Source organism: Phaethon aethereus, assembly GCF_964289735.1.
Source record: "Phaethon aethereus genome assembly, chromosome: 10".
Taxonomy (NCBI): Eukaryota; Metazoa; Chordata; class Aves; order Phaethontiformes; family Phaethontidae; genus Phaethon; species Phaethon aethereus.
The window spans coordinates 1901945-1918207 of NC_138586.1; the positions used below are offsets into that span (position 1 = coordinate 1901945).

Consider the following 16263-nt stretch of genomic DNA (forward strand, 5'->3'; position numbering starts at 1 on the left):
GGCCAGGAGCAGGAGATTCAGATGCCCTTCTGCCCTTGAGGCAGGAGTGCATGGAAAAAAAACCCATTCAGACATAACACTAAATCCTCTGCAAATGTAGTAGAGGAGATTGTGACTTCTCTACAGGTTTTGCAGTATAATCCTGCATATGGATCCGGTATATCCAGCGTACCCAGCGTATGTGTATCCTGGCTGTGGTCTTCTGTACCCAGTCAGCCATTTCCCACGCTGTCTCTACCACTTGTACCTGCCCTCTCCTGCTTCTGAAGCTAGTTGCAGACTTCATCAGGTGCCGAAGAGGAGATACTAGGAATATTGGTGGGGGATTTTGATGGTATTCAGGTGTGTGCCAGCCCTTGTGACGGGCTGCCCCTTCCTGCGGGCAGTCAGGGGGATGGCAGAGGGCTGCGGCGGCAGCGCGACAACCTCTTTGGATGGCCTTGGCCAACTCCTTTTGATCTCCACGTCTGCCCTGTAAAATGGGGAGAACCATGTTGACATACGTGTCCCAGCTGGAGGAATTGGGAGGATTCAATCCTGTTTCCTGCTGGCTGTGTGCATCCCATATGCTGTCACCGCCTCTTCTAACTAGTGCCAGACTGACTGATCTTATCTACCCGGCGTGGTGGGCGGCGTATTGATGATGAACACTTAATGAGCGTCTTTTATTCTCTAAACTGTGCGGGGGGCTGTCTTTGCCTTGCTCTGACCACAAGGTCAGGAAAAAGCAAGGGAAGTGGGCAGGGGATTAAAACCTTTAGCGGGGAGCAGGGTGTGGGTGCCGAGGGGAGGATAACCCTGGGCAGGTGCAGCACTTTTCTGGGCTGGGAGGTGGGAAGGGGACTTACCCTGCATGCGGAGGGCAGAGTGAGGACTTACTGCTCTTTGAACATCGGTAAAATCCCCAGCCCCTTGCTGAGAGTGGAGGCATGTGCTGGCTCTGCAGATCTGGGAGTCCCATAGTGCTGGGGGTGAGCGGCTAGTGGGAGGAGGGCAGGGGTGCCGAGAGCCTGTGGGGACCCTCCTGAAGTTCTCATAGGTGCTCCCTCCCTCCTTTCCTGCAGAGTTTCGAAGCGCGGCAAGGGGAAAAAAAAAGGCATCCCCCTCCCCTCAAATCCCTCGGTCTGTGACTGAAATAAATAAATACAATCCCAGGTAGCGAGGAGGCTGCTAATAACGTGCTCTTGACAGGCACGGGATTGCCGGGCTGAGGGATGTCTGACTGAAAGCTCCAGGCTCGGGTGGGGGTGGGGGGCTTCTTTTTTTTCCTGCCAGCTCTCGCCAGGCAGTAGGGATTTTTTTTTTTTCCCCTCCCTGATAATAAGGACATCATCAGAAGCAAGATGCAGTGGCTAAGGGATGGATCAGGAATGGTGAGTTCAGGTAGCTATGTCTTTCTCTTTTCCTCTTATTGCAGTACTTCGGTGGGGAAATAAGCCTCCGTCCTATCTCCTGATTCCTCCTTTACTCCCTGTCCTTGAAACCATTGATCACTCTGGAGCCATTTTACGGACTCTGCATTCCCAAACTGCTGAGCAAAAGAAAAAAATTAAAAGAAAGGAAGGAGGGTGTGCATGCGTTGGGGCGTGGGAGGGGGGGAGCGGCGCTTGGCAGGGGCTGGGGAGGTGGGTTTTGGTAGGGTGAACCGGTGGGTTTGTGGGGGAAAGCAAAGGATTTTCCAGGTGCTCGCGTGTGGGGTGTGTGGTGTAACGGCTGGGGAGAGGACTGGAAGGAGAGGAGTGCCGAAGGGGACGCTGGCTGTCGGCAGCGCTGCTGCCACTGGGACCTGTCAGATCTGCCCCTTCTGTGGATGATGAGTTGCGGTGCAGGGGGAGCCTGAATTTGCTGCCGAGCCGGAGCATCCCTGCCTTCGCTTGCATCAGGCTGTAAAACACTCCCCTGAAGTGCAGAGGCTTCAGAAAAGCGCTTTAAACAGTGACAGCTCTGCTTAATAATAATAATAAAAAAAACCCAATGCAAAAACCTGCTAATTTGCAGATGCCCTCACTGTGCCTGGAGTACAGCTCTGAGGGAGGGAAAGCAGGGAAGTTCCCCCATCTCGGCAAGGGTCTCTGTTTCTCATTCAGAAACTTCTCCGTGAAGAGATCTAGTTGTTATTGAGATACTCCTCCTCCTCCCCAGCTCTCCCTCCTCCTACAGCTTTGCTTTGCAATGGCATTTCCCTCTGCTTTCCCCTCTCTGTGCTGGGCTGTGTTTTGTGGGGTTTTTTTGTTTCACCCTTCTCTGGGCATTTTCCATCGTGCAGGGAGCCTTGGGGCATCCCTATGGGCTGGTCCTGTGGCACAGACCTGCTCCGGGTCGCTGGCAGCATCAGGCCACAGGCGTCACCTGGCTCAGCCCCTGCCTTTCGGCTCCCTTGGGGGCACTCGGCAGATGTTACTGGCGGCGGGGATGATTTTGGAGCCAGCGCAGAAATCACTGCCCGTTCCCGCTTCGTGCCCGGCCGCCAGCTCTGTGTCACCCTGTGCAGCTTGCTCCTGCCCTCCATCCCCTCTAAGATACTTAATACAAACAGGAGCTTAATGGTTTACGCTTCTGAAAGACTCTGAAGCTGTAGTGTGGGGGTGTAGACAGCAGCCTGCAGCAGATAGCGAATTTGTTTAGGGTCCTGCTTAAGGCTTGTCTACCACCTAGCAATAGTTTAGGGGCTCTGCTGCCTCCTCCCACCCTCTGAGCATCCAGGCTTTTCCTTCCCCTCTGCCACCCTGTCCCCGCACGCACGCCAGCGTAGCACTCTTCCCCTCTCCGCCGGTGTCTAAGCAACGCAAATCGCCTTTCACCCGTTTGCCGATTTACATTTTCAGAGATTACTACGCTGAAAGAAAAGTCGTGATGGAAAACTGGATGTGGCTCTTTCATCCTTTTTCCTTTCCTCCTGGGTGACTGCTGAGCTCTGGTGGGGAGGGGATATGGTTCAGGGCTTTTCTAATTGCCATAGCCCAAGACCTGACACTTCTCGCCCTCTTTCTGGCTCCCTTTCTTGCTGCTGGCAATAAGGGAGACTTTGTTATTTTGTTCTGATTAGTCTAATTTGCCTTCTCTTAGAGAGAAATTATAGTGGTTGCTGAATAGCCTGTAACTTAAAATATTTTGAGGGGAAAGTGAAGCTCCAATGATTGATTTTTGAAGCAGGTTCTACACAGAAATTTCCCAATATTGCTCCTTCTACTAAGGGAAAAAAGGAGAGGGCTGTGTTTTCTGTATTTTATACAGTGGCTTAACAACCTCAGCAGTATTTGAAGATACTCCACGTATCTGTAGATCCTGTGAAAATACGGTAAAAAATCATTACAAAACAACAAAGTAAAAATGAACCAAATAAGATCACTGCAACAGAGATCCTTGCTTGCGGGCGAGGAGCCTGGTTGCCCGGGGAAGGGGGGCTGTGGTCTGAGAGATTGGATGGGCGAACAGCACTGCTGCGCTTGGAGGCGCTGGGCGGCTGGGAGCTCCCTTGGGGCTGCGCTGCGAAGCCAAGGTCCTGGTGAGGCTTGGTCCGTACAAATCCTGCTCTCTTTTTGCAAGACAGGGCGTATTGGTCCAGCTGTCCTGGCCAAACCCCAATGCAGATAGCCATGTTCCATCTAATGCAGGTTTTGCTTGCTGTTCCCATTGGTGTTACTTTAATTTTTAGTACTTAAAATGTTGGCTCATATTGGTGTGCTCTGCTAAACAAATGAGTTATTCCATACCAGAAGTAGCTGCATTTCAGCAAATCATTGTGACTATTAGCATCTCGGTCTACTGGCTAAAATGGCTTAGTTTACTCCTAAGCAAAGGTTGGCTGGTCCATTCACACACATTAAGCTGCCTACCACACGGTGAAGAACCTTCGCCTTTCATCTAGGGCAACACTGGACCAATTTTCATGAGCACTGAGCCTCTATTATGGGTTTTCAGCTGTCTTTTTTCACTCTTGACATTTTTTTCTGTGTATCTACTAACAGCAATAGAAACTTATTTTGGATAGCGTCCCTGGACTTTGTTCTGCTCGGGCACATTGGTCTAAACCTGGATTTTAGACTGATTTCTCAGAAGTTCTGCACAGTACTGATTTATTGAAAGTGCTGTTTTCTATCGTGCTCAGTGCTGGGTTGGGTTAAAGAATCAGACCTGTTCCCTTTCAGAGTTAGTCATCTCTAAGAAGCGTGTCACTAATATTTGACAAGTGATAGTACCTTTTGTTCTCATGGCAGGTGGTTCTTTATTTCTGAATCAGCTCTGTAAACCTAGCTATTCTTCCATAATATTAAGCTGTCGAGGCTTCTGTTTTTTGTCTTGTTTGCATGTGCTGCTTTCTGTTTTTTAAACAATTAATCTTTTGCCAATTATGCTAGCATCCCATGAGGGTATTTTACATGCTTCATTGGTACTAAGTTGCTAAACTCTGCTAGTATCCGTTTCTAACATGGAAAGATGAAACTAATTGTCATTGGTAGTGATGAGAATAAATCTACACATTTGATCGGCATTCTAAGTGAGATGATTATTTGGTTGGGCATTCTTTACAGAGAATATTGATCTGGCATGACAATCAAATGAGTTGGTTTAAATCCTGCCATAGTACAGCCTTTTCTGGAATAATTTTTTATCTGACAAGGGTGGAGATCTTCCCCAAGCCCTTGGCTATACTGCAGGGAAAGACAAGCATGCATCTTCCTTGGCATTTCCTCACAACAGGATCTAATCCTGGGCTTAATGTTGTGCCTGTGAAAGTCAAAGTGAGTGCAGCCATTGGCTTCAGTAGATACAGAGTCTCAGTCTTTTTTTTTTTTACAGGCATACATAGCCATATCTTTACAGTGCCTGTTGTTCAAATATTTAAAAATCAATCTGTTGATATTTTACATTGTTGTCATAAACAAAAAGTAAGCTATTGTAAATCATCACAACTTAAAATATGTTGAAAAGGAGTTCAGTGAATAAAAGAGCTGAGTACGGCAAGTGGCGGAGCTGTTTGAGCAGAGCAGTTCAGCAGCCAGAAAACTTTCTTACATTGCTCCTTACTAATTCTTCTCCACTTGTCAGTCTGCAAATCATGGGTATTTAAAGTACAAAGACGCTTTGCACTCCATAATCCTAAAAAGCTCAATGTGAAGTCGGAAAAAGAGAAGTGGAAGAAAGCAGTTTTGGTCTGGTTTTCATTTCTGAAAGTTTGGATAAGCAAATGCAGTTGGTGGGGAGAAGCCAGGCCAGGACGGTGTGGAAAAAGGATCTTGCAGTATCCAGGCATTAGGGAAAAATGGGACTTAGGAGGCCCAGAGCACCCTGAACTCCCACGGAGATCAAAGGGAAGAGCGAGCACTCGGCTCACGGCTGATGGCGCATGTTGCAATGAAGCATGGCCGGGAAGCCACAGTGGCCTGCTGAACGGTTTGGGTGTCCTGCAGAGGATGCTGTTTGGTCTGTCATCTCTGTACCCTGCAGCCTCAGCAAGGAGAGCCTTTTTCCAGGAAAGAGTGGCTTATTGCAAGTTTGTTCCTGTTCATCCTGGGATCTCTTGTCGCTGGAGGTTGATACTTGGACTGAATGAGCTCTGCATGTGCTAGAGAATTTTGTGTGTGCTGCAATGCCATAGAGCTCCCAAAGCTTAAGTCAATGCTACCGAATGTGTTTCTTTGTGGGATTTTTCTCACCCACATCATTTCAGTTCTGTTGTCCATTTCACTGTCAGTTTGGAGCTTCTTTAGTCTTTCAATTATAGCCTCCTACTAGCATTGCTCTAAGAGTATGCAAAAAAAAGTCCAGGTTAAGAAAGAGTGGATGTTGTGGTAAATAAAAATATTTGGATGAATACCTGATACATGCTGACGATTGCCCTTGCGTCATTCCCAAGCGTGATTAGGAGGGGCCTGGCTCTGCTCCCATGTGCAAACCATGGCTCTGTGCCCCAGTTCCTACCTGCTGGATAACGGACATGCTGATAATTTCTCTGTCTCCTGAGATATGTCCTGGTGATTCATTGGGGATGTCTGGAAAAATCCGAGACGGTTGTTTGGAGGGTGCCATAGAAATATGAAGCAATATTTGGCAGAGCATCGAGCAAGATGCACTCGCTGGGCAACGACACGCGCCGTGTGGTCACAACGTCCATCTGTCCCTCCTGTGTTCAGGGTTTCGGTGTTTGAGCACAGCAGACTTTGTAAAACTGCAGTGGTTTTTTAACTGCTAAGAACCTGATTTCCTTGTATCTAGTCCAAGGGGTTTTTCTTTTTTTAAACACTTCTTGAAAAATCTCTGAAATGCTTCAAGCTAACATCTTAATGTATTTATGACATTAGCTACTTCTGCTCCAGAACGGTTGCTCTGAATCTCTTTGAGCCTGGCTGTTATTTTGAACATGACTAATTCCCTGAGTGACTAAGCTCTTAGATAATAGGAAAAATTCATCAAGTTATCTTGGTCTCCAATAGTTTCTATTGTTATGAAAAGATGTCTTATAAAAAAAAAATAAATAAAGTTGCCTCTTGGATAATGTGGGCAGGGAAAGGAAAGACAAATATTGTTAGAGAATGGTGGGAGGATCATATCTGGGAGCCAGTTTCAGGCTGTGAAATCTCTAACTGGGTCTAGTAGGAGGGTGTGGGTGAGAAGTAAAGCCCAGTTGCTGGTCCAGAGCTCTGCTGAACTCCCACTGAACCCAGAGATGTGTTCATGTGCACAAGTGCTCTGTTCAGAGGGAATCCCAACTTCTGTCTCCCCAGCTCTGCCATGCTATGGATTTCTGTGGATTTCACCCAGGATAATGCTGGGCATGCAGTAAATTACACCGCACCTTCTCTGCCATAGTTGTTTTCAGGTTGCAGACTGAAGTGCTCAGAACTCCTGAAATGCCATGTTTTGGATAGCACAGTGAACCTCGGCTCTATCCCGGCGCATCTCTACGTTGGTGTTGCTGATTAATGAGGCAGAGATGCAATTTGTGCTTCTCGAGGAGGCCAGCGCAACACCAGGTTCTTTGCTGTGCCCGTGTCGTCCAGCAGGCAGGTTTATCCGTGTGATCCCGCACAGCGAGTATCCCCTTGGCTCACTCCGGTCGCACACTGTCACGAGCAGTCGGCAGGAAGGCAGCGCCGGTTGCTCCTGGAAGGCTGTTGCGTAGCATCAGATGGGGACCGCAGCCTATGCTAGCTCTCGCTGCAAGCGGTCCCACTGAGTCAGGGTGGAATAGGAAATGAAAGCCTATTGCCACTCATTTGCCTCATTTGGAGGGGGAAAAAAAAAAAAAGACAAAGCTATAAACATTTTTTCCTTTTTAGTGCTGATATTATTGCTGATAAAAATTAGTGGTTTGTGTTCTATGCATACATCTACTGATATCCAGATGGAATTCCTACTTCATTAGGTTGTCTTGCATTGTTCTCTTCATTAAAAGAGTGCCGGATTCAGTAAGCTGTTCCCTCTCCTTTTTTTGGGAGGCAGAGAGAGGGGGAGAAAATGATTTATATGAAATACATCTAATTCTCTAGGTTAATTTGTGTGAAGAACACGAGACCCATGGGTCAGCTTCCTAATAAGATGTTTTTTTCTGTACTTGATATCTTGACAAGAAGAAATCTAGCAAAGCCAAAGTCAACAGTATCACAGAAGGAGTATGAGGAGGGCTGCAAGGAGCTGCAGGCGATTTCTTTCCATCCTCACCCTTCTTGCATGAAGCAGGGCCATGGCTTCTGCTCCCATCTGCCACGGCGTTGTGTCATCACTCTCCCTAAGTCGTGGGACTGTGCCTGGGCTCAGCTTTCCTAAGATATACACGGTGGATAATTTCATGTCTCCCTCAGAGTAAGCTCAGGCTGACAGAGCAGCAGTAAAAAGTTGAGTAACAAGTCCCAAGGAGTGTACTGCATCAGGACTTTCAAATTCCTAAGCCTTTGTATTTCTCACAGTGTGCTGGGGCAGGGCCTGATTTGGCCATGCCCCTAAGCGGAGCCGATTATCATCTGCTTGGTGAAGAGGGGAGAATCCTTGTGCAGGCGAACTGCTCATTAACCCCACGCTTTCTGCAAGGTCAGTCAATAAAGGCACAAAGCAGAACCAGAAACTTTTTCTTCTTTTCTGCCTTTTCCTCTGTGTAGTTTTTGACCTTGCTGTTTAGTATGTGCATCATGGATCGCGCTGTTTCCTTTCTGCCCAGAATCTCACTCTTGCACTGATAATTGCTGGACCTCTGCAGGCTTAGGCAGATGAAAATACTCTATCAGATTTGCTTTTTAACTGCATAGGAAATGTGATGCGTTGGATTTCAAAGGACCTTCCTGTGTTATGGAAAAGCTGAAATACACCTTTTGATTTTCACGGCAAAGAGCTTCCTCTTCTCTGTGTCCGTGCAGCTATATTTCTCAGGGACCGCACTGGGGGACACTGACCCTGGATTTGGTAAGGTAGTCACTAGTGGGTGATGATTTCCCCCCCCCCCCCCTCACCACTTTGTCCAGGCATACGTTGATGTGAAGATCTGTGCAATATAGTTTCAGAGATGAGAGCAGAAGCACTGGAGCTCCTGTAAGAGTGCCTGGAGGGAGCAGTGGAAGGAGGGGACTTGTCTTGTTTTTTCCTGCAGTTTGGGCTTTGGGTTTTTAGCCTTGTTTACAGGTTCAACTGCAAGCCCAGAAGCCTGAGAAGTAAATTTAAGAAGTAAATGTCTGTGTATTTTTTATGCCATTTTTTCAGACAAAAGAGAGCTTATGTAAGGGTAGAATGAGTACCTGAATTTGATGGGTCATCTTTTAAACAGAACTTTCTTGGTCCCTGAAGGCTTTCTCCGTGACCAGGGTAATTGGTGTTACCACATCTGATTTCTGCTGCATTTGAGGTTTTTTTCTTTTCTTTTTCAAAATTGGGAGTCTAAGGATGCTTCTAGAGTACAGGCTGGGATGTGGAGCAGATGCAAAAAGAGAAAGCGCTTGCAACATGATTGCCAGGGGCAAGGGATCTTAGTCTGTCTTTGATGCTCTAAGTTCAAATAAACTTAAAAATAGAAGTTTTATTATTTCTCACTGTGATCCAGACAAGCACAATGGAATCAACCCCCCAGACAGGCTCTCCATGCCGTTTCAGCCTGATTCGTACAGTGTTACAAAAGCTATGAAAACCGATGGTATCAGTACATCACTCCTTGTAGCGCAGCCACTGCTGGGGTTGAGCCTTGCAGCTGCGTACGCGTGGCACGGCACAGCAGCTGAGGGCAGGACATTAGCAGGGACGCACTAAGGCACGCTAGGATGCAGATGACGTCTAGTTAGGGTGCCCTGGAAGAAACATCTGGGCGCCTTGTAAGACAACAGTGACAAGGCTTTGGGTTTATTTCCCCCCTCACAGCATCATCTAAGTGCTTTGATTCTTCAGCAGAGGAAAGAGCACCATCTGCTGAGATGCTGGCACTGTTTGTAGAAGGAGTCAGGATTAATTGAGGTCTCCAGATGTGGTCCAAGGCCAGCCTTGGTTAGTACCTGACATGTCACTACTGCCCTTTGCTCAAGGGGTTAAGGCCTGTTCATCTGGAACATGGTTGGTTTTCCAGAGGGTGGTTAATCAGGGCTGGTGCACAAATACATTGCAACCTCCCTGGCCTACCTTTGATTGTTGTCTGGCTGTTAGTATTGCATAAAATGGCTATAAATAAATCAATCTCTACACTGGGGACATAATTCTGTTGTGTATCATTTCTTGTTTTCTGAGACAAAATTAGAACTGGTGAAGAATGGGAAAGAGTCCACCTACTACAGCTTTCCTGAGCTCTGTGTGTCTTTGTATATAGCATATAGTACATATACAAAGGGTCAAGCTGTGGAGGTAATGTGATGCTTTCCTTCTTTCGGTGAAATTCTTGTTTTTCTTTTTCATGGAACACTTAGAACAGTGACCCTGAGATGCTTAGGTCCCTCCCTGTAGCCTCTAGTCTTGGCCAGTTGGTTATGCACGTTAAGCAGCGTGGCAAACTCAACCTCCAGCAGTGCCCTGTGCTCTGTGCTCTCTAAACATTGCAAAAGTGGGCTTAAAAACTTAACTTACTCTCTTTGCCAGCACTTAGCCTTGCTACAAGAGCAGCTTGCTTCACAGGTCTTGCTCTGCCGTCTTCCCCATCCACTTTTTCTGCCATTTCACTGCTTTCCACGCTCTCAACTCAGCCTTTTCTTATGCAGTTCTTCCTCTGAAGTCTATTTATGCCTTACCAGTTTTTGAGATCATCATCTTATCCTTGCCTACCTCTCCTTCTTTCCCCTTTGTCTTTCTGTAATTGTATTTTGTATTAGTTCTGTCAATGGAATTGTTTGCTTGCCTAGCTGTGCTGTGAATTTGCTAAAGCGTGTTGTGTGGTTAAGGTGGAAGATGCTGGAGGAAGCTGCACTTGTTCCGGCCAGCCCACCACACCAATCCCTGGCTAGATTTAGGGGAAAAAAAAAAAAAAAAAGAATTTGAAGGTCTCCTCATATTCTCTAATAGAGTCCATGACTCAGATCCCACGTTGGTGCCTGGTATAGCAGGCAGCGGTGACCAAGTGCCCAGCAGATGAGACTGGGAATGGAAGAGCAGTTGCCCATCTCCTGCCTGCATGTCGCCGGGTACTGTTGCTGTTAGCTCCTCTTTAGGGGCAGTATTAATTCAAATGAAAGGTTTAAACTTCTCTCACGGTGCCAGATAGGTCTGAGATGGGGCTTGTGCTCGCAGAGGGAATACAAAAGAACGCAAGCAGTTCAGGACTGATGATCGCCAGCAACCGTTCTGCCCTGGGCCATGGGTTTCATCCAGTCCAGCCTAACAAGACTGTGGTTTTATTCCCGCTCAGAATCACTAGCCACTGCGGGATTTATTTGAAACTTACCCAAATTTGCCGAAAGACTGACCTCCTTTGGCTGACTGGTGAGCAGTTTTCCTGTCCTGGCAGAGTTGGGGTCCTCATGCCGAATCTCAGAGCTCAGCCGCGCTGCTTCCTACAGCAGCATTAACAGAATTCACTGGGTCTGCACTGAGCCTATGAATTTTGAGTGCTGCTTTTCTGCAGTTAATGGAAGATGGAGCTGACGTGTTAGGAAGACACAGATGCCTCTGCATGTCCAAGAGATCACTGCTGCGGAGGTGGTTAATCTGCGCCGGGGATCTACGGCAGAACAGGGAGTTGGAGCTGAAACCCTGTACTGCCACGCGCCCCTGGCCCATCCTGCCAGCTCATGCGGAGACAGCGTACCTGTCAGCGGGAGTGGAATATGGGACCTTTAAGCATTTGAATTATAAATCCTCGTTCCTGAGTTAGAGCTGTATTTGGTTAGCTGGGAGTAGTGGGTTGTGCTAATTACTAGAGACATCCATTGGAGGGAGTCATGGTCACATGGCTGAGCCCGATGTATTGCGCACATAAGGAGTCAAGACTTGGCATCATCTGCTTCAGAGGCTTGCCTCAAAATTACCATATTGTAATTAACGTTATTGTAGTGGCCCTTCTGATTTGTCTGTTAGTTGGGAGTCCAGAATGCCCTGCCTCTTTATATGTATGTGTATATACAGATTTATGTATACATAAAGGTGTACGTATGTGATGTATTAGTGGAATCCCTGGCTGAAGCTCAAAACTGCTTCCTCACAGAGAAGCCATCGCTGATCGTGCATTACAACTTGTGCTCCTGCAAGTTACTGTACAGTCAGGGTATGTGCTGTCCTGTAAGGGGAGGTGGTATTTTATATAACTATTACAAGTCTTTTTTCTTCTTGTTCCTCAGTTTAGCTCTATACAGAAGGTTAGACTGAACTCTTCAGAAGGCATTACATGAAGTTAAACTTTGCGGTGGTTTTACATAAACAGTTGATGTGTAGGTGTTCTTTTTCAGTAAGGGTTCTGAGAGAAAGTATCATCCATTTTCATAGTAAAATTAACATTTATTGCATGCGGAAGGCATGGGAAATTATATAAAGCAGCAAGTGCTATTGGGAATACTGTGAATATAATTTAAATAGACGTTCTCTGCAGTAAATCTGTTTGTGCTTAGTAGCTGTTACACACACAACTTTCACTGGAGCCCAATATTTGCATCTGCATGCGATCAGGCACCCAGCGCTTTCCTGCCTGATCTTTTGGGGTGTTTGCTCCGGAGCGTGACGCAGGGAGGACGGATGCCGCGGTCGGAGCCTCCCGAGCTGTACCAGCACTGCGCGCCTCTCTGCCAGCCCCTCCGGCCAGGGAGGATGGCGGCGGGGTCTCCGCAGCTATCGCCCTGCGGTCTGCAGCTGCTCGTGACGCACAAGCTGTACGAGGCGAGCGGGGTAGTGGGGGACCTCCTGCCTGCAGCTGGCAGGCAGTTACGGGCAGGGGGCTGGCTTCATTGCCTCTATTTATAATCTCTGCCCTCCCCTGCACTGTGACTGGCTCAGCTCTTGCAGAATGACTGCCTGAGACCTGCCAGGCACATTGCTCGTCATGAAATCCTCTTTTTCCGTTACGGAAGCGGCTATTGAGCATGTGTGATAGCTATTGCACCTTTTTTTCTGGATATTTCTTAGGTCTCTGCTGCTTTTACCTGCCCAATTTTTACTCCCGCTGTCTGTATGCAAAGGCACGGAGGAGTCTGCCTTGAAACCCTGCTGGTCACTTCCCGTTCGTGGCGTTGGAAGGACAGGAACAGCACAGGACCAGGCGAGGGACGGGCTGTGTCTGTGGGGGTGTCTGCAGGCCCTCGGTGCTGCTGTGGGCAGGGAGGACACCTCCACTGCGCCTTCTGTAGGAGTAAGGCTGAGCCTGAGGCTGGGGCTAGACCCAGGCTTCCTCTCTGCTCATTCCAGTTTAGAGGAAAAGATTAAATGGTTGTAAAGATGCCTCTAAATTTGCGCCCGTTGTAGGCTTTGGAGAGGTCACTGTTATTGCTGAGACTGAAATTGGAATTTCCTGGACGTTTGTGGGAGTTCGGGCTTGGGCTTTGGAAAATTGCCTGTATTGTTTTGGGGAAGGGTGGTAACAAGAATAAATACTCCACATCTATTATATGTTTGCTATTCTGATTAGTCTAAAATTGCAACAGACAGACTGACTGTCCTAAAACTGCGTATTTGATAAGAAATGCAGGTCTGGAAGCTGGTGATGCAGCACATCCGTCACCTGGGCACAACCTCACACATGTGCTAGCAGGGCAGCCGGGCTGCCTGCCTGGGCAGGTTTAAAGCATCTTCTTGTAAAAATGCAGGTGAAAAATCCCCTTTCACCGTCCTCCTGAATGAGAAATTCTCCGCTTGAACAGAGCAGGGGTCTCAGTTGCTGGAGACAGCCTCTGGCTTGTAGTTACTGCACAAAAGAAAGAAGAGAGAAAAAGAAACCACCCGGCTAACCCAAGCCATCCTTATTTGTAACACTGCTTGACACAACCCACCCTCTGCAAGCACATCCTGTCCCACACATGCCACGAAGCCGGTCGTAGATGAGGAGGACGGTGCGTTGGAGGAGCGTTGGTCTCGCACAAACTGCTGGGTCTCAGTGGAGGTTGAGGAGGGAGGGCAATGTGGACACTCAGTCCTCGCCCACCCGGTGCGATCTCTCCTTTGGTGGCGTTTGGGGGTGGATGTAGAAAGCGCCTGCTCCTTTTGAGGGAGCCCTCCGGCAACCCAAGTAGCAAAGAAGGAAAATGAAATGAGCCTTGCAGTAAACAGCTGGGTTCAGTATTGGTTTGAACGGTAAGGTGGGGTAGGAGCGTAGTCCAACCTGTCCCTTCCCCAAATGCCGGTGACAAAAAATACCTGCCCTGGAAGGATGCTGCGATGGGAGGAAAGGCTGCCTCTCGTTGACGCGAGCCAACTCCAGGCCCTGTCCGTTCAGGTTTAAAACATTAAAGTCCTCCTGCACTCTTGTTGTTTGCAACAGGAGAAGAAAATAAGTGCTTGTTTGGTGCATGTTGGCCTTGTGTCTGCGTGCAAATGTCCCGCGTGCATTCGAATGAGCGGGTTTCCTGGAAGGTGCTGGTGCTCAGCCCCCGTATGCATATTTTGGTGTCTAATGCATATGCATTGGCAACATGTCTATATTTGTCTTTGCCTGTAAAATAATTTGGTTTTTCCAGCTGAGCACATCTTTTTTTGTGTGTGTGTGTGGTACCCCTCTAAGGTAACTGCTGTTTCTGGGACCTGAGAATGAGATTTGGGATAGAAGCTGGCACCTGGACCATAAACCCTGAGCGTGTATGTGAATTTAATGTAGGAATGAGCTTTTCTGGCTGCTGTAGAAGGAATAAAGATCCCCCATCCTGTCCTCCCCCCTGCTATCTCACCCCCCTTTTATACATATCTATCTATAGAATCAGAATTCAATTTAACTCTTCGCATGGAGAACCCCAGTGCAGTGCTGAGGAGAGAGGCTATGCAATAAATTTATGGTAGGATGATGTGCATAGAGTATTATACAGAGCTAAAAAGTGATTCCCCCTACAAGATTCCCACACTACAGGCTGACGATGAATTTCCAAGTAACGAGGGGTTGCCTTTTTGTTATTTCGGCTGCTTTTCTTCCCCGCTCTTTCTCCTGCTCCCCTACCTGGTCTGAGCAGGCTCCTAGCAGCATTGGCTCTTTTTGCTGGCATTTAGTATTTTCCATCGGAAGCTTCGCACAGGCGGTACAGACGGGACAGACGCGTCCCCGCCGCACAAAGGCAGCGAGGACGGGGATCTGCGTTGCGCAGAAAGCCCGGAGACGCCTTCCTGGAGCTCAGCGTTGGCATCTGACCGCGACACCGGCTTCCCGGCCCCCCGCACAGCTCTGTTTTCCGAACTGCTGCTAAAGTCGAGGGGAAAAACATGCCTGCGTGGCGCTCCCTGTCACGGTGGGCGGAAGACTCGCGTATTTATGGAGCCAGCGCTTCCTTTTGGGTTTGACTGACAGCCAGGATCCCTTCGCTGCCTGGTCACTGGAGCTGATTAGTATGCGCAAGGGTCCGCCTCGCAGCGAGAGATGCAGCCGCAGCAGCTCGCAGAGCTGTCACGCTCACACGGGCTTCTTATCTGCACTGGCTTGACGAATTAAAAAGCAAGCCAGCCAGCGAGAGAGAGACCGGGAGAGAGGGGGGAAGAGAGAGAGAGAGAAGCTTGCGGACAGCGCTCGCTTTCTTTTCCTAAAGGAAGGATTTTGCATCTTAAGTGCTCCCTGGTTGTGATGATGCTTCACTTAGCAGGCTCCAGAATGAGCTAGAGGCAGCAGATAGGGGATAAGCTAAAAGCAGAGCACAAAGCATTACGAACAAAACCAAAACCAGGAACAGTTTTCTCCTCTATTCTAGCATGGTGGATGTATGGACAGTCTTACAGAGCAGAGGTTGACTTCTCCAAATCTACCAGCCCCACATCTTGAACACTACAGTGTTCTGCATTGCACCATGACCTTGGATGTTCAAACGGTGGTCGTTTTTGCAGTGATTGTGGTGCTATTGCTTGTGAATGTCATACTCATGTTCTTCCTGGGCACTCGTTAAATGGATTTTTTCTCCTGAGCTGTTGGGGGCTACTACTACCACTAGCAATTCAACAAGAGAGCAAGAGCGAGAGAGAGAGAGAAAGGCGAGAGGGAGAGAGAAAGAGAGAGCGAGCTTTCTTACTGAGGGGGGAAACGCGTTGAGCTTCAACATGGCCTCGCTGTGATATGTATGACGTTGGTATATTATCTCTCCCTAAATCTTTTGTCATGTCTTGTCTTTTAAGTATGCCTGTAAGTGTAGCTGCTTTTGCCTGGGTTCTAAATGTGATGAATAATAGTAATCCATTCATATATCGTTCTGTGCTAGCGAGATAGAGCTATACATATTTAGTTAGAAGCAGAGTGAAATTATCTGTCTGTGTAAGCACTGGCTGTGTTGTTTTGCTTCCTTTAAAATAGAGGCTGAAGTTAATAATAAGTCATTTTGTGTGAAATTTCTAGCAAGCAGTTAATGTGCAATGTCCGTGAGGGTAACCGTGTAGCTGCCAGGTGAGAGGTGGTGGTGTGTGCAATTGAATCGAGCTCTAGACATTTTTAAGGGGGCATGAGAAATCATATTAAAGGATTAAATCTTTGCTAAAATAACATTCAGCCACAAAAAAAAAAGGGGGGGAGTGAAATTCTACTTTATTTATCTGTGTTGCCTTGATGATCTGACTTGATTTCTCAATATTCAGACCCAACGCCTCCAAATTCTACGTCCACACTGATGTAGCCTAGCTCCTTTCTTTAAAGATGTCAGAGGGACCGAAATGTAACCTGCTGGGCTTTTTTGCTGTTTGTATGTGGTTTATATCTCTGCA

The 16263-nt window shown here is 47.7% G+C and overlaps 2 protein-coding genes across 4 annotated transcripts in view; both read left to right on the plus strand.

Moving 5' to 3' along the window:
- Positions 1 to 424: 424 nt before the first annotated feature.
- ARHGEF9 (Cdc42 guanine nucleotide exchange factor 9) overlaps positions 425 to 16263 on the plus strand; it is a 130486-nt gene continuing 114647 nt past the window's right edge. For all 3 annotated transcript variants that reach the window (XM_082004278.1, XM_082004279.1, XM_082004280.1), the window contains exon 1: positions 425 to 1373. In XM_082004278.1, coding sequence (XP_081860404.1) covers positions 1344 to 1373 — 30 coding nt within the window. In that variant the 5' untranslated portion in view covers positions 425 to 1343. The remainder of the gene's footprint in view (positions 1374 to 16263) is intronic.
- LOC309408207 (uncharacterized protein) lies at positions 15279 to 15458 on the plus strand (the record flags this gene model as incomplete). Its single annotated transcript, XM_082003993.1, has 1 exon — positions 15279 to 15458. The coding sequence occupies one exon, from the start codon at positions 15279 to 15281 to the stop codon at positions 15456 to 15458; it is 180 nt and encodes a 59-aa protein (XP_081860119.1).